At 38.0% G+C, this 19,295-nt stretch overlaps 1 protein-coding gene across 1 annotated transcript in view; it reads right to left on the reverse strand.

Moving 5' to 3' along the window:
• Positions 1-1,129: 1,129 nt before the first annotated feature.
• Positions 1,130-19,295, reverse strand: part of HERC2 (E3 ubiquitin-protein ligase HERC2) — a 162,166-nt gene continuing 144,000 nt past the window's right edge. Inside the window, exons 64-71 of the mRNA XM_081974333.1 lie at positions 13,096-13,529; positions 11,675-11,823; positions 11,400-11,586; positions 9,360-9,488; positions 9,059-9,241; positions 8,829-8,992; positions 8,472-8,716; positions 1,130-2,156 (exon numbers count right to left, since the gene is read on the reverse strand). Of these exons, the coding sequence (XP_081830459.1) occupies positions 2,007-2,156; positions 8,472-8,716; positions 8,829-8,992; positions 9,059-9,241; positions 9,360-9,488; positions 11,400-11,586; positions 11,675-11,823; positions 13,096-13,529 (1,641 nt within the window). The 3' untranslated portion in view covers positions 1,130-2,006. The remainder of the gene's footprint in view (positions 2,157-8,471; positions 8,717-8,828; positions 8,993-9,058; positions 9,242-9,359; positions 9,489-11,399; positions 11,587-11,674; positions 11,824-13,095; positions 13,530-19,295) is intronic.

The raw sequence follows: 19,295 nt of genomic DNA on the forward strand, positions 1-19,295 counted from the left end.
TATTATTATTAATTACATTTAAATTATACTTTTCGTCGAGTTGATCGATTTCACTATCTGAAATTTCAGAATTAAAAATGTGTTCTAACCTTAAAGAAGCCCTATTTTCAAATAACTTTTTTCAACTTTTTAGACATGAAACAAAATGGTCATTTCAACGACTTACATTATGGTAGAACCCATGAGGACGCTTTGTCACTGTCTGGTGGTAAACTTCTGTATTTCCAGCACTGGCATGCAGAGGCGTGTGCTGATTCTCTCAGGCTGACGTGATGCAACACTTCCAGTTGATCCCGGATTGTTATCCTCTTTCCAGAAATCGGCTCGGTTCGATTTGTGGCAGATAGCGCGATAAAGATTTTGTAAAATCACTTCCCGGCAACGACAACTCGATGAAGACGGATTTGCACTATCCTACCGGCTGCGCCAATTAAAGCTCAATTCTGATTGAAGATGTTTTAAAAAAACGATAATTTTTTTAACATAAGGGCACTAACTAACTAGTGAACGAACTAGTTAAACGGCTACAAATAGTTAGCTTGGCTTTGACATAAGTACTGATGCTGATGCAAGCGCAACAAATGGTTTTATATAAACATTATGCTTACTGTAGCAGTTTGTAGCTTATTCGATTGGATTTAGGGACATTTCTCGTGAATAAATAATGGTTTAAGTCACTTATAGTATCAATAACGATTTAACAATACGAATTTCTGTTCGTGACAATATGTCTACACTTATAAAATGAAAACTTTTTAAGTCACCGGGATATACTCAAGCTGGAAACCATGAAATATCAAAGAAAGTATTTGAAAGTAATCTAAGACACGAGTGAATTTCAATATGACGTCAGAATTAATGTCGTCATTGCCACGTCCCATGGGACAAAGAATACTTTTTTAATTAACATCCGGTTCACGATACCACAATAATGCTAAAATTTCCATTCCACATTTCCATGCACAAGTGTACGGATACAAAATTGTGTGATGCATCTTTGGTGTACGGTTTGCCTTATGAAAACGCCAAGAAACTTGATTGTTTAGTAGAAAACGAAATTGATCTAGAGTGGCAAAAGTTTCACTTTATGCTTTCAATATCAGTGGCCTCAAAAAAAAAACTATCTAAACAGGATGTTTGATTAATTTTTATTAACTGACTAGATATAAATACATCAATACATAGACAAAAATAAAAAATGCAATATATTATACTAATAAATTTATATAAAAGACGTACTTTTACTGTATTTCAAAACATAACTGAAAAAAACTTTCTAAAATCAAGCTTGGAGAATCTGTTTTACTTTCGTTGCCTTTTAGGACAATATACAAAAACGCAATACAATTAAAATTTTAATCACATCTGATGCATAAATGTCTTTCCTGGACAATTAAGATGAACAAATTACAAACACAAATTTGCGATACTATGTCTTGCAAACAGCCTGCGGGGCATATTAAAGATTAAATAATTATTATTATGGATTAAGCATGAGGAATGTAACAGAAATATGATACAGTTTGCTGCCAGTGGTATAAAAATAAGAAAAATAGCGTTTGCAAACATTTCGTCAATTCACTAAAATAAAATTACTTGATATTCTAATATCATTTACATCACACCGTAAATGTTACTTTCCACGCATCACAAGTGCAGTCTTTAAAATTTCCGACTTCCCGGAAGAAAACATAAACCGCAGTACATTGAGAAAAATATGCTCAACAGTCAACTAAATTCTATATTTTCTACTCACCCTATGCAAGCACAGAAGCTAAAGCCATCTACACAGAGAAAAACGGAACATCCTACAATTCTATAATATTTATTTAGTAGTTGATAAATCTGAATTACTACCAAAAGTTGTTATCTCTGTCAGTATTTTTTCACGTCTAGAATTGATCTTCATAGTAAACACAGGAGATTCTAAATTTGTTGGACGGTTTCTCAGTACTACTTTTGACGCAACTAAAACGGTAAAAACAGTGCTTTTATCCTATTTACGACTAAGTACTGCTGTCCATTTCGGGATCGCTTTCTACGTCGGATCCGGAACTGACTGCCAAATCGCCGGCCATTGCGACTCTAGCGTATTCGTCTTTATCAATCGACTTGCAAAAGTGGATGGCATATTTTAGTTTTTGCTGCAGCACGTGCTGGAAAAAAAATACTCTTATATTCTCCAATAATAGATTAAAGTTTTAAAATTGTGATAATAGCTTTTCTTAATGCCTGGTTTATACCTCCAAATAAAAAAATAAATTAATTTAAATTGCATGTAAAATTAAAAGAAAATGAAAATTAATGTGGTTTATATGCCCAGTTTATACCTCCAAATTAATACGTACAATCTGAATTTAGCACTAATCTGATCAAATGGAGACTCAATTTGGAGGAAGAGATCGCAACTTTACGAAAGGAAATCATGAGTATTCGCGAAGAACCGTAGAAACCAGTCGAGACATCTCCGGCAAAATTCAACCGAATGCGATACTGAAACATTATAAGATGCCAAAGTTTGACGGGGAATCTTCGTGCGATTTATACAGAAGACAATTTGAAGTTGTTGCTATGGCTAATGGGTGGACTGAACATCAAAAAGCCACCGAGTTGGTACTGGCGTTGCAAGGTAAAGCTCTCAAAATACTTCAGAACATCCCGGGGAGTAACTACTACTCCCTTACAAATGCGCTGGAGCTAAGGTATGGGACCAAACACTTGACACCGGTGTACCAAAGCCAACTGAAAAGTAGATTGCAAGGACCATCAGAAACCCTACAAGAATATGGGACTGAAGTTGGACGGCTAACTCGACTGGCATATCCACAAGCACCCAAAGAGTGTCTGAATCAGATTGCTGTGCAAACCTTCATTGATGGTTTCAGATCTACAACTGGCGCTTCGCCTTGGCCGTTTTAACAACTTGACGGATGCCTTAGTTTACAGTCTGGAGTTCGAAGTTGCAAAGAACCTCTCCCATAAAAAGATAGTGTTAATACGCCAAATTTCCGGAAGATCAGTACCAAACGGGAAATGTAGCTGCTATGGAGTTAATTGTAAAGAAGTTTAGATGAACTTTCTCATCGTCTTAACCAGAACATCAGAATAAATCACCGGTACTCCTCTGCTAAAAGAAACATTACGTGTTATTATTGTGGACGTAAAGGACATTACCACTGGAATTGCAAACAGCAGTATCGTTTACCGACCCCGCAGAACTGGCGTAACAGGAGCAGGAAATGAAGAACCCGGAAGGACAATTACCACGATATGTAGAGGATCGTCAAGCTTTTGATAGTGTCTTAAGGCACCGGAAAGGACAAATTTATGATGGTTGGTCAAATTGCGAAGGTGACAGACAAAGAGGCTACGAAAAGAGTGAAGAGCAAGAGTAAGGAAGATATAATAAAAGGACAGCGCTCAGACCCTGATTTGAAAGTAATCAGAATATGGTTGGAGAAGAATTTGAAACCGGATTGGCAAGACATTTCCAGCCATGCACCAACACTAAATGGTTGCAATGGGATTCTCTAGACCTGCGAGATGACTTAATTACTCGAAAATGGGAAAGTCCAGACGGAAAATGCTTTGTTTACCAAATAATAGTGCCAAATTTCTGCAAAGAGAATGTGCTGCGAGAACTACATGACAGTCGCGGAGGAGAACACTTTGGAGTAAACCAGACTTTGGCTAGAATAAGAGATCGATTTTACTGGATTAACTTCAGAAAGGACGTTGAGGAATGGTGTAAACGATGTGACCAGTGTTCGTTACAGAAGGGATCAAGCACAATTCAGACAGTGGCGGCTCGTAGTAAATTTGAAAGGTAGTGCAGTAAACCAGGGCCAATTAGCGCCGCAGGCGAAACATTTTTTGAGACCACGCCCAAAATTTTAAAATATGTAATTGTTTTCAAATATTGCACACTAACGTTAGGAAATACTGGAGGCATTTTAAAAAGTCGCGAAGAAAAATAACACGTGACTGATAAGAAAAACCCCGAGTGCACGATCTAATTGTGCACACGGGCCAGCTTAAAACATCGACTGACTCTAGACAGTCGCGGGGTACAGAGGGGGCGGACGGCGGAAGTTCGACCAATCAGATTTACTATACCCATGAGCTGTGCACTTGATTTTACCACGGCACACGGTGCACGGTGGCGGCGGTGATCCGTAATTCGTCCAGATTTCGTTTATTTATTAATAAAAGCTTATTTATTTCCAAGATTAATACTTGGTATTAATAGAAAATTATTTCAATCATTATAAGATTTATAATTAAAACATGCATTTTTGGACTCAAAATTTGGGAGTGCACGTGCACATGTGCACTTATTGAGGAGCCGCCACTGAATTCAGAAACTTGAGAGGGAGAAGACGAAACCAAACAGCGACCGTATGAAGATGAGACTGGACCACAGACCAGCTGTTGGCAAATATAAAGAAGGGGATGCTGTGAGGTTGTATCAACCCAGCAGAAAGAAAGGATTGAGCCCAAAATTAGTAAAATTACAACGACCCTGGGAAGGACCATACAGGATAGTGAAGAAAATAAACGATCTAGTATACCGAATTCAACTTTCAGCAAGATCTAAACCAAAAGTAGTTCATGTGGAGAGACTAAGTCCATACAGAGGAAGGAATCCGCCATCTTGGAACCTTCAGAATGACGCTATCCGGGACGAATAGCTTTTAAAGAGGGGGGCAGTGTTACAAAGGCCTCATAACCAGATTAAGATTTCCTGAAATTTAGAGAAAAAGTGCACAACTTGGCAACACCGCATCCCAAACTTGCCCCCGTAATACGAAGTCTCAATCCTCTAGGCCTTAAAATAAGGGAGTTACCCATTTAACCCCATGTAAAATGCAAATCCACAAAACAACTACTTTTGGACATGTCCCGGTATCATTAAACTTGGATCGGCGCATCGGATGGAATGTTCGCGATCATAAATAATATGACACTGTCACTTAATATTTATGAAACCAGTGCTAAATTCCTAACCAAAATCAATGTAAACCAACGGGGAAATAACAGCTGGAATGCCCGAAACTGTTTTCAAAACTGATCACCAGAGGGAGTATCTCTTATCTTGAGACGCCAATAGCGGGAACATTCCGTACATACAGGAAAGTTCGAGAATCGATCATCCACACATTTACAGGGTGTCTCTAAAAGGTCTGTACAAAATCCTATGACATATTCCTGACATCAAAATAAGCCGATTTGAAGCAACTTACCTTAGTCCGAAATTGCTCTGTCTTCGAGATACAGGGTGGTAAAGTTAAAAAATATTTTTTTAAATATAATGTACATTTTGTAACGTATTACTTTCAAATCTGGTACTCATTAGGGGTTTTTTGTGATGCGAAACCCGAATTTGGACACATTTTTACTGCGGCCGGTAGAGGGCGCTTTACAGTGTACTTCTGATGGTTTTAAGTGACCGTAACTTCTTTCTCGGTGTAATTTTCTTATTTATTTTTTACGGAAATGATGTTTTAAACATTTTAAAGCAAAAAAGGTACTCCTGCTAAGTTGTTGTTGTCGAGATATTTCGGTTTTTAGCGTTCGATACTGTACCGAAATACTGTCACCTGAAATTTGTTCAAATTGCAAGTGTCTAAATTAGGGTTTCGCATCTCAAAAAACCTCTGGCTACCAGATTTGAAAGTAATATACAAGCTACAAAATGTACAATAAATTTAAAAAAATCGATTTTTATTTTTTAACTTCACCACGCTGTATGTCGAAAATGGAGTAATTTCCGACTAAGGTAAGTTGCTTTAAATCGGCCTATTTTGATGTCAGGAATATGTTATAGCATTTTGTACAGACATTTTAGAGACATCCTGTATAATAGTGACAAAAACTACCTTCTTCTGACATGTAATCGACTACTATATTATTCGAAGGAACAATAAACGATTATATTATTGAAAAAGTACCCAAATTACAATGCCTAAAAAATAGAGTAATGATAATGCCACTATTAATATACGGCAACCCGGCCTTGCTATCGCAGATTTCAACACAAATGAATTTTTCATCACAGACCCCTTTCGCAATGAGATCTACAATTACATATAATAATTTTTTGAAATTTTTTTCAAAATACCATCAGGAAGAAAATTTATCACTTGACAAAGATGGAAGCTTGGTTTTAAAAATAACTCAACTGAAAAAGACTCGTACAACTGTGGCGTTTATGTTGCAGACTTTTTTGCAACAAACAAAAATTGCAATCCACGTAAAATAATTTATTCGGTCCGAGTAGACCACCCATTAAAATTGTCTGGTTTTGCCGACAAAAACTCTTTGATCTCACTTCGTCTGCCCCTCCAAGTGTTGCTATTTTAAGGTTCGCGTGCCCGACCGGCCGGGTAGGGAGAGACATAAGTTAACATTTTTTAATCGAAAAGAGTACGCAATTAGAATTGGTAAGCGAGGCATCGCTGACACCGGACACCGGCACTTGTTTTTTACGTAAAACTTTCTCATTTCTGTTGCATCTCTGCAAGGAGTGAATTTATTGGTTTACCCTGTGTCAAAATTGACACGGGCCCCTATACTCTCGCATTCCTGAGTTGCTGGACATAGAAGTGACTGTCCTGTTGGTGATTGAAGCCACAACCCCTTACGCAGCCCACAACCCTGACTTGTTTAAGGGTTTGCACTATATTGGCGTGCTTTGACGGGCACAACGCTCAGGGCAGGAAAAAATCTGGTTAGCCAGGACCGGCTTGGGAATTTAAAAGGAAAAAATTCTCTGGGGGCTGACGCACGGACGGAAGACGGATTGACGTTTGACGTCAAAAAGCTGTAAGTTTTTGACTCACTTTGTGTTGACAGAAAAAATGTTCATCAAAAACTGATGGAAGTGTTGTGTTAGAAATAATATCATAATTGATTTATCATTTTCATCCCTATTTTAATTTTAAGATTTAAGGTAATTTTTTTTGTGATTTTGCGTTGAGAGGATCACTGGAGAACGGGTGTTTTGTTTATTTTACAAAATGTTGATTTTATTTTAATATATGTTATCAAAGGACGGTGCAAAATAAAACCACGGTGGAAAAATAGCCGCTTTTATTAAATTTTGGTTACGTCACAAGGGCAAATTGTGCGTCCCTAGGTAATTCCATTGATAAGTGTCAACACTGTCAAACGCGAATTAATTCAGTTTATGTAATATACTTTTTAACGCTGATTCTTTCAGAAAAGAGTTTTTTGACTTACTCTTAACTAATTCGGACGATGTTGTGTTTCTACTGCGGAACATTTGCAAATGACAGCAAACCGACCTTGAAATGTAAAAGTTTGCCACAGAATAGAACATCAAAACCAAAGATGTGCGGAACTAAATGAATTTAAGTACGGTTTGTGCGCCATATGTCAAAACTATTAGCTATCAATTTCTCCTAGATTTTTCAAATAGCCGTTATAGTCACTAAATTTTATTGTTAGTAGTATTGTAGTAGTAAAAACCCATCTAATATTAAAAAAGCGCTCCTCTTAAACTAAACATTTTACAGCCTGCCACATCCCAGGTTGAGTTGCTTAAAATTTTATTTTATTTTTTTGGAGGTTCTTGTAGACCGCGACAATAAAGTATTGGTACTTCTGAAGGTTCCTTAGGAAGTAACCAACCCATCTGAGAATATTAGAAAAGCGCTCCTCTTAAACCAAATATTCTACAGCCTGCAACATTCCAGGTTGAGTTGCTTAAAAATTAATTTTATTTTTTTGGAGGTTCTTGTAGACAGTGAAGTGGTACCCACAAGTACCAAACTTGTGGGGTATCCACAGGAAATGCCCGCCCCACCTCCGCGATTGGTTGGCCGTGTGATATATAGTAGTCTCTTATTGGTGCGGATCGAAGTGACACATTTTATGGCTGAACATTTATGGATAAGTTCACGCTAATAACAACTCATTTAAAAAAAAACAAGTACCTAAGTATACTAGGCATAATTTTTTGACAAGTGTGGCATATCATTAGTTTCGGGAGGTCTCTAGCTACTAAAAAACGAAATAAAAAGTCCAGGTTCGTATTTGAAAATTTGTAGTTGATGATGGTATCTAAAAAACGAAACGTCGTAGCTAAATACTAACATTATTTTCTTGAATAACATAAAAAGGTGCCTCCAGAAGGTGCCATTGATTTTCCAAAATAATCAATAATAAAGTGGTAAAAAAATAAAATATAAATTTATCTTTTTCGGTTTTTGTGAGATATCCTCAGATGTAATGAAAATATTTTGTATTTTTGGTTTACCAAATTATTTAGCAATGAAATGCGCAACTTTGCCTCCATTCAACTAAAGCTCTATCAACTATAGTTTCTGAGATAGCAAGCAATGCTAATGCATCGAATTTGTAACACCCTGAATAGGTGGTACCAATGCATTTTTTATATTAAGCACAAACACATGAACAGCATAACATGTTTAAAATAATGTTCTCACCTTGCACGAATATCTTGGCATTTTCAATAAAAAGAAGCAGGTGTAGCTCTCTGGCAAAAAATGATCGGGTGGCGAGTACTTGTCGATAATTTGGATCACAAAATCTCGACCACGAAAATCGGCAATCGTTCTGGGCAACCTAGTTCTGCCCCATACAAAACGCAAAAATAATGATCGCTCCTGATTTGTGAAGTCTTCCATCACTTCCCAGAACCACTGTATCAACGGCGCTGTACTGTCAATTCCTAAAACACAAAAAAAGCAAATTTTGTACTACTTTTATATATTAACATTTTTAAATTTTCTAAAAATAAACAAAAGTGCAATATTATTTTAAGTAGTTCATTTTACCAGTACCTTTGTAAGTGGCAACCGACTTCAACAAAAATAAAGGAATGTCCGGTGATCCACACACCATTGTTTCAAGCTCGTACCCACTAAAAAGACTCAACAAAGGAACGGGTACCACTTTAGACATTCCATCTCTCACAGCCTTGACTTGTTCGTCAAATTCGTGAAGTCTGTACAATGAAAGAATAAAATATTAGCTCAGTTGGAACATCGAATATGTGAAATGTCGTAGTTACCTAAAGTTTAAAGCCAGTCTCACATATTCGAGTCTATTTTCGTACGTAATCTCTTTGTATTTGGTACTCAAAGGAACGTCCGCTCCACACGAAGACGGAGTGCTAAATGGCATTTCCAGATTCTGGAAGAAAGGCTCGTTTGGACACGCATCTCTGATACAGAGAAGTCCAGGAACGTAGTCTCTATAACAATTATTATGTAAACTTAGGATTGGATTGTTTATTACTAAACGGATTAAGTTATTTTATTATATTTATAATAAAACCTTAGACATTATTGAATGGTGATAATAGTAGGTACCTGTCAATTTCAGTTAAATCAGCTGGTGTTAAATCCATTCCGGCCAGTTGCTTCCACACAGGTTCAGCTAAATTTAGGCTGAGAGGTGAGCCAGTTCGAATGGCAATACCCATTAAAACTCCCAAAAATCTGTAATAGGGACAATTACACGATAAATATGATAACAAATTTCGATGAAAACTACACCCGAGAAATTAAACATGTTCAGCAGGGGTTTCAATACCGAGATACATTTCTAGAAGCTCAGCAACGGTAAATTATACAGTGTCGGTTAAATTGAGCCTCTTTCGCAATGGACGTAAACATAATGTTTCAGTTATTTTTTTAACGCTATGTATAAGTTTTGATAAACTAGAATCTGTCAGGAAAAGCAGCATTTAATTGGGAACAAATTGCTATGTTTTAGTAAAATTATCTTATTCATTTACGTTCATAGTTATGTGGTTTGTATTACGTTTACGTTCATTGTGAAAGAGGCATCAACATTTATTAGATTCCAGTGATATCAAAAAAATACAACATTTTGGTAAATAGTATTGTTACAAAGGCCTCATAACCAGTTTAAGATTTCCTGAATTTTAGGGAAAAACGAGGGGGTCACTATACAGAATTTCCCTAAATTTAGGGGAAAAGTGTACAACTTGGCAACACCGCATCCCAGGGGTGTCCCAAACTTACCCCCCTAATACGAAGTCTCAACCCTCTAGGCCTTAAAATAAGGGAGTTTCCCATTTAACCCCATGTAAAATGCAAATCCACAAAACAGCTACATTTGGATATGTCCCGGTATCTTTATACTTGGATCGGCGCATCGGATGGAATGTTCGCGATACGAACGAACGTTGTTATTGGACGTATAGCGGGAACATTCTGTGCATACAGGAACATTCGAGAATCGGTGACCCACACATATACAGGGTGTCTCTAAAAGGTCTGTACAAAATCCTATGACATATTCCTGACATCAAAATAGGCCGATTTGAAGCAACTTACCTTAGTCCGATATTGCTCCGTCTTCGACATACAGGGTGGTAAAGTTAAAAAATAAAAATCGATTTTTTTAAATATAATGTACATTTTGTAACGTATTACTTTCAAATCTGGTACCCAGGGGTTTTTTGAGATGCGAAACCCGAATTTGGACACATTTTTACTGCGGCCGGTAGAGGGCACTTTATAGTGTACTTCTGATGGTTTTAAGTGACCGTAACTTTTTTCTCGGTGTAATTTTCTTATTTATTTTTTAAGGAAATGATGTTTTAAACATTTTAAATCAAGAAAGGTACTCCTGCTAAGAACCGTTAATGTAAACCGTTGTCGAGATATTTCGGTTTTTAGCGTCTATTTTAGTGTAATATCTGACTGATTCAGATTCTGAAAATCGGCTTTTCAAACCTTCCAATGCTTTCAGAAGGAGTTTTGTGTGCAGCATTTTGAATGGCTTTAAAAGAAAAAATAAAAGATCACCATTCTCATCAATCTGATATTCTAGAACCTGGACGATAACATTTTGTGTAAGCCCCAAATACAATTCGGCAGTTATATTTACCGGCTTTACAATTCGGTTTTTTAAAATTTTTGTCCAAACATGATATTTTTGTAAATTTTTCACCTCAGTGCTTAAATTTACATTGCTCGACACAGTTGAATACAAAATTCTATCTCTATCGCTATGAGGTAGATTGCGATTTGATATTTCAAAGCAAAATTAATCCCTATTTCAACCGTCGTTCTTTAAGCTAAGCTAAATTGGCCAATTAAAACTTTTTTACAACAAATACGGCACGTCTCTTTCGACGAATGATGCTAGTATCTTGGTTATGAGCACCATTTTGTAATTAATAATTTTCACACATGCATGTATATTGAGATTCAGATGAATCCTGTTTTTCAAAGTCGTTGCGTTATCAAAAAGCAATATGACGAGTAGTTACGGATAAGTTAATAATCAAGACAATACAAAACTAAAGCACGAGTTTTACAAAATTGTAAATAGTGTAAAAATCGAAATTCAGTACGAGTATAATAAATATATCATACCTAAACATGTTGAGATGCAGACAAGTTTTGGCTGTTGGATTCAAAATGAAGCAATCGCGATTGGCACCCGCTTCGTCTCTTCCATTTGGTGTGGGAATCAACAAAGGTAAACAACCATTTTGCAATTCATCGCACATTTCAGCTATAGATTCACTGTAACCTCCTCCGCAGTCATCTACACTTTCACCTAGATAAAAAAATTTAATAGTAATTTACAAGTATTACCAACAATGTAATTCTTAAATAATAAACTAATTAATACTAAAGATACCTACCTACAAATTCAACTTTCCATACTCGATGAGGTAGGGCAAGAGCCTCTGATGTTAATAGAGGCAGTTTGGTAACCATTTGTCCAAAAACTGATTTCATGCCATCAACTCCAGCTAATCCACCTCGTGATCGGTATTTCTTAACTTGCAACCTTTAAGTATGAAACATATATTTAACAAAAGATATAAATTTGACTTTTCGGATAAGTTAACTGTTGGCTGATGGTACAGGGTGACCCGTTTATGATTGGCCAAAAAATGATAAGGTGAACAGAAGAGGCTAAAATATGAGTATCTAACAAAATATGCGTTAGTAAAATGTCGCTGGTTTTTTTTTCAAAAAAGCTACAGCGCGGTATTGTTTTAAAATATTTTGAGAATTAATTTGATTATTCAACCACTATTATAGTTATTGAAAATGGACTAAAATTTGATGCTTGGGATTTTAGACAGTGCAAAATCATAATTAATGCGCTTAGTTTTACGATAACTAGTAGAGGGCGCCACTTACGCATATCCTTAGAGCCTAACCTAACCTTACAACTGTTTTATACGCAGTCTGAATAGAATTTTGACCAGTCATTTTGACAGATTGACCAGTTTAAAAAAACTAAGTAAGTATACATGTTTGAAATGGATACAACGAACCGTTATAGAGATATACGCTTTCATACAATTTTCTGCGAGACTACGGATAATTTAATATGGTGTTCACGGCCAACACGGATAGTATTTAACAAAATTTAAAATGAATTATGTATCCATGATACATCAATATACCAACAAGTCAACATTAGATGTACTGGAGAAAGTAAAAGAAATCAGTAGACATCGCAGTGGGTTAGAGAATGACCAAGCGCGTCAAAATAGTGGCTGAAAGAGCATGCTCTATGTACCTCAATTTAAAGAGGACAATGCCAATGGCAGGAGAAGCGAGCTTAATAGAGACAATAAACTAATTCTCGTGAGTGCAGTCAGATCAGCCAAGACATCAGTTGCTGGACGATAAATGACAGCACTGAACACCCGACTATGACCTCACCCGGATTTGACAACACCCGATCATGACTTTAACTTCAGTTTAGAGTAAGTTATTACTAACATTTTCTGTTTTTATGTTTCAGGTAGCAACCATGACCAATCTAGCCAAGATAAAGAAGACCACCCACACCAATGACTTTCCGCCGGGTGGCGAGATTTTATTCTCAAAACTTGGGTATAACCCAACCGTAGCTAACTCGGTGCTAACCGGGTCTGGCTACACCTCCCAGATTTCCCCCCTCCTGCCTACTCGAATGATTGCTGCAAACATCATTCTCAGAGGATAAAAGTCATGGTTTGCGCGCTTAATACATAAATAACTATTAAACTAGTTTGAGATTCACAAACTACCTTTGCAAGCACTACATTTTCCAAACACATACCTGTTTAACTCCACCACGGGTCCATGATGTTTTTCTCGAACCATGGTCGCCTGCACAACTTTTCTAAACGTGGCTTCTTTGATGTAATATATCAAAATATTCCTTAAGTTGTGCAAAGAATCTTCACCGGTTATAGGAAACATCGCAATACAAGGACAGATCAGTTCAGTAAAATGATGCAAAAGTACCAGTCGTCTATGCAAGACCCAAGTGGGAATATCTTGTAAAAGATCATATTCGATTGGGGATACTGATGGCAACCGCGCACTTGCCGAACTGTCAGTAGACCACGCCAAAGTGTGGGCCGAACCACAAGCAACGTTTGTAATTTTTTTCACGTTTGCCTGAAGAGAAGTTATCAATCGCGGCCTCTGTATTCCATTCGTAGTGCCATCTCCTAACTGACCTTCATCGTTATCACCCCACGTGAATACCTTGAAATAATAAGTTTATCATGACGCAGGGTGTCCCGTACACACATAATGAAAAAGGCACTTTAACATACTTTAGATCAAAGATTGACGATTCAATTTAACTGTCATTAGAAAAAAGTCTCTGGTCATACTGCTACAGAGTGTAATAAATGTTCTTAAAAAACAGTTCCTATAGCCTATTCGCGTTCTTTTTGGATCCACTCTATCCATGGAATTTTCCCTTTATAATATATTGGTTCATGATTCAAGTCACCCTGAACGTTGTTACCAGAATTGTCGATACTTGGATTACTTTAATTGGGAAATGTAATTCAATTACTTTCTTATTTAAGTAATTAAACTACTATGTATAATTGAATTACTTTTCAAAAACAATATTTTTTTAATTACTAAACAAGTATTTTCTTTTGGTAATTGATGTTACAGCTCTTTTAGTGGTTCAACTACTTTCACAGTAAGTAATTCAATTACTGTTATCATTAATAAGTTTTTCGAGCCTTATAGTATATTATTAACCAAGGTTTAGACAGAAGCTTTTATTGACCGTATGTCAAGAATCATTTTTTCCACTATTAACCATATTTTTTATGGACCTTTTATTGAACATTTATTATATTATATGAATGTAGTTTATTACCTTAAAAATAACTTCACTTACTTCAGTACGGAGCCACAACTATAAGAGCATAACCTACTCGATTATTTTGCATATTAGAATGATGAAATATGAAAGTTATCCGGGCTTATAAGCCGTGGTCCAATGGAATTTTTTCCTAACGTTTCGTCTACATGTGCGGCGGATATTATCAAAGGATGACGTAACGGTCGTTGCACATAACGGTTACGCATCGGATTTAACAAGGTGATATCTTCCTTTCTGTTGATGATGTTCTCGTGGTTAAGGATCTCAATGGGTTCTCTAGTTAATCTAGGGTAGTAACGTTGTGATCGATGTAAAACCTCCACCTGTTCAAAACAAATATTGTGCCCTCTAGAAAGTGCATGTTCAGCCACAGCTTATTTCTCGGTCTGTCCAAGTTTGCAACTTCTCTTGTGCTCTACTATTCTCGTATTGACACTATGTTTAATCGTTCCAATATATACGGATTCACAGCTGCATGGGATCCTGTAAACTCCAGAAGCTGGTAAAGGATCCCGTTTGTCTTTGGTCGATCTGAGACTCTGTTGTATCGTGCGTGTTGGTTTAAAGACCGTCTTGACCTTGTGCTTCTCTAAAATCCTTCCAATCCTATTCATGATCTTGTGTATGTATGGCAAGCAAGTCCAACCAACTTTCTCTTCAACATCCCCCGTTTGTTGTCTACGTAGTTCGATGTTTTTTGGGCGAGTGGCTCTGTTGAATTGTTGTCAACTGTACCCGTTCCATCCGAAAACCCTTACCAGTTGTTTAAGCCAACTCTGATGGTCCGCAAATCTTTCTTGTCCGCTCCGATAGGATTTTAATCACTCCTCTTTTTTGGCTAGGGTGATGATTAGATCCACTATTGAAGTAACGATTCGTGTGTGTTGGTTTTAGATACACCGTGTGGGACAGTGTTCCATCAAGTTTCCTTGTCACCATAACATCTAGGAAAGGTAGACGTTCTTCTTATTCAATCTTCATAGAAAATTGAATTCTTGGATTTATGGAGTTTAGATGTACCAAGAACTTCTGCAGTTCGTCTTTACTGTGGCTCCAAACTACAAAGGTATCGTCAACGTATCGAAATTAGCACTTTGGTTTGTTTGGAACGGTGACGAGAGCATTATTTATTTCGAATGTTTCCATAACATAGTTTGCTATTACCGGACTGAGAGGGCTTCCTATTGCTACACCATCATTCTGTTCAAAGAATTCACCCTGCCATTAGAAGTAAGTGGTGGTTAGGCATTGTCCAAACAATTTGGCAATGTCCAGTGGAAAGCTTCCCACCGGTATAAATACGACCAACGCTCCAGCAGTCGAGCCTAGAGAAACAATTTCAGGAGAACGACATCGACGACGATGGCTGCCGGACGACCAGCCAATCCGGCACGCAACGTCAGAGGAGCTACAGGAAATCCTGCGGCACCTCAACATCAGAAAGGCACCTTGGGAAGAGTGGCAGAAGTTATCATCCTCAGGAGGCTAAAGGAGCAAGAAGAGGACCTGCACGTCATCCCCGACGAGCAATTTGGATTCCGGAGGACACTATCAACGGAACTCTAAGTCCTGAGGATGACCGAGTACATTACGGAAGGATTCAACAGGAAAGAAGCGACAAGAGCCGTGCTGCTAGACGTCTCCAATGCCTTCGACAGGGTTTGCCACAGAGGACTTCTAATAAAGATGCTTCAGCTCGTGGCTTTCGAGTCAAAATCGACAGCGTCCATTCAAGTTATACGGAAATGGAAGCAGGAGTGCCGCAAGGTGCAGTACTGTCGCCATTTCTCTATAACATTTATGTTTCAGATCCGCCTAGAACTCAGCGAACCAGCTTAGCACTCTAAGCGGATAACACTGCGATCATGGCCCGGAGCAGGAGCGGCCGACTCCTGACCCGATACCTGCAAGAGGAGATCACAGCATTGGAGAAATGGTGCAACACATGGAAGATTGACCTAAACGCGGAGAAAATGCAGACCATAATCTTCAAAAGAAGACTAAAGTTGAGGATAGAAGGCAACGTCAGGTTAAAAGACGTGGACATAGAGTGGCGCAACGAGGCGACGTACCTTGGGGTCAAGTTGGACCAAAAACTCACGTGGGGTAGCCACACAGAATACGCCAGACAGAAAGCCAGAGCGACCAGAGCAAAACTGTACCCCATGACATGCAGGACATCGAAGCTGGCACTTCGGAGCAAAGTGACGCTCATCAAGACGGTTCTTGATGGGCCTACGCGGCCAAACCGCACCTGAAGAAACTCCAAGCTGTGGAAAACATTGCGCTTAGGACAGCGGTGGACGCCCCATGGTACGTCAGAAACGTGGACATCCAGCGAGACTTGAAATTCATCACCGCAACTGAAAGGATCAAACAGAGCGCAGTGAAGATATTCCAAAAAGCGGAAAGCAGCGAAAATCAGTTACTGCGAGAGGCAGTAAACTACGACCCGGAGCTAGAAGCACCCCACAAACGACCCCGATACCAGCTACTGCATAACGGGTAACGGTATTAATAATAATAAGTTGTCTTTCTGTTTCAGATAGATAACAATTCAGGACCAACCAGCCAAGAAGAGGACCGCAAATTCCCCCAAGACCTTCCCCCCGGATTGCGAGAACTCATTCTCAACAACTGGGTAGAACCTTTCCGCAGCTAACCTGGTGCTAACTAGGCTCTGGCTGCACTCCCGGCATTTTCCCCTGCTTTGCTATGCAAAAGGGGGAAAACCATCCCCCACTCACCAGACCCTAACTCCCCAAAACTTTAGAATGTAAAAACAGACGGACGAAAGCCGGCTGTTTGGATGCGGATGTAACTCTGGGAACTTCCCGAAAGGGAAAATTCCTGGACTTGCAGCGACTTCCTCTTCCAGACCTATCTTTTGGTCTACGGCGATGGGAGGGTAAAAAGCAGTAGTCTTGCTTGACCCGTCTATCTGAGGCCGTATTCCCTGCCAACGAATACAGGCGCGCGCGCACAGTCGAGCCAGTCATCGTCGAGAGGTACGGAAGAGCACTTCTACCGTTACGCCATCGCCTTTGATAATGTCCGCCCCAGATGTGTACGAAACGTCAGGAAAAAATTCCATTGGACCACGACTTATAAGCCCGGATAACTTTCATATTTCGGTTTTGACCGGGCCTGAAGCCCTTCATAGTATATTAAAATGATATGTTAGTAATTACGGAGAATAAAGGTACAAAAAAAAGTAATTAAAACCACGCTCAGTATATGAAAAGTACGAGTATATATTAATACATCATCTGAAAGGACAATGCATGATTTTCTACAAAACTAATATGGTTTTGGGTCAGCAAGTTGGTGCAAGACACAAGACCTCAAAAAAGGTTACAATAATAAATAATAACAAACATGTAATAAACACGACGTTCTTAGTGGCCGTTTTCTGAGCCCTACCTTTAAGAGTTTCTTGAGCTTTTAAAAGCTTTAAAACGTTTTAAAGCTTAGTTTTAGGGTGAAATTTATAGGAATCCATCTTGTGGAGAGTTTTAATTGCCAACCATCCCCGAAGCACTTGATTGGTTACCTTCGGAGACAGGTCAACATAAGCACTTTAAAATGGGTCGGTGGGTTAAAACATTCTATTTTAACTCATGTATTGGAACATACCTAGCCGATCTTAGCCCATTTATCCCCAGTAGTGCGTTAGCGAACCAGGACAATTTTTTTTATGTAAATATTTTTATTTTTGTAAGCTAATTTGCCAGTAATACTTCAAATTACTTGCAAAGTATTGAGAAATTATACGTATATTAAATGAATATTACTAATTTTAAGAACTTATTGTCTTGACTAAATGTTACGTCATAGAGCCTTCTGCTTGATTAAGGCCGCATTTGGTTTCACGTTCGATGGAGCGAACAGAGCTTTTTTGACGTCACAATGACGTAATTTGACAATTGGTCAAATTATGGTTTTGCCAAATTACGCCATCGTGAGGTCAAAACGCTCAGCTCGCTCCATGGAGCTTGAAAACGAATCCGGCCATGCCGGGTTTTTTCAATAAAAAATTATAAAATTATGTCAATTTTTATTGCCAAAACCTCTCGTAGCTTCTCGAAGCTCTAAATTGCTTCACAATCAGGTTTAATATTTACTAAGTTGTCGTTTTCTGTGTTCCGCCAGTGTTTTTATTTTTTAAATTCTCTGAAGACGGTGGTAGATTTTCCACCGAAACGTTAGGTTTTTTAGGTATCAAGACCGAGCCTAAGTAAGTGGTCTTGTGTTGGGACGACTAGTTGAAAATAGTGCAAAATTCTATATACCTATATACAGGGTGTCCCACGACGAAAGACATCGATTGATATTGGAAAAAGTATAAATAGGAGAGTTTTGAAAATTTGGCAGGATACTGATGTGGGCATGCCCAATCCAACTAAAATATTTTCAAGATGGTTGCACTTCCGTTTATACCGGAAGTCGATCACAACTTTCTTATTTTAAATAGAACATCCTATATATTATTACATATTTGGATTCCTCACAAAATTCCACCAACTTCATTCAGACCAACTTTTGTATAGAATGCCCTATGCCTATCTCTAGCCGTTTTCGAAATATTTGATGTTTTTCCAAAAAAGTGACAATTGCAACGCTCAACATATTTTTGTACTATGTTAAAACCGTATTTCATTTTGTAATGAAACTTTGGGTTATTGTAAATAAAGGATCGTTTTATTAAACTGAGGGTGCGTAATGACTCATTTGTATACAGGGTCGTCAAAAAAAAATCATAAACTTGCCACTAAAAAAAATGAAAAATCTCAAGTTTTTTAAATAGAAGCCCACATTTTTTATGACGGAATCATTTTGAGCATTAAAAATTACTATAAGTTTCAATTTACTTGCCTATACCTAAATCCAACCCATTTCGTTTTATTTGAGAATAAATTTTTTTTTATTATGCTGCACGGTTGGGATTATGTGGTGTTCTAGTTGGTCATGCTTTTGACATACGGTGATATTGGAGACCTGCAGGGCATGTTAATAACACTAGTTTTGAGTGTTTTGACAACTGCAAATATGCCGTCGCGGTTACGTTATTCAAACCAAGATTACTTAAATCAGCAGTCGGATTGCGAACACTCGATACGAAA

The sequence above is a fragment of the Ips typographus genome, linkage group LG2 (genome assembly GCF_016097725.1).
Source record: "Ips typographus isolate SLU linkage group LG2, UJ_Ityp_2.0, whole genome shotgun sequence".
Taxonomy (NCBI): Eukaryota; Metazoa; Arthropoda; class Insecta; order Coleoptera; family Curculionidae; genus Ips; species Ips typographus.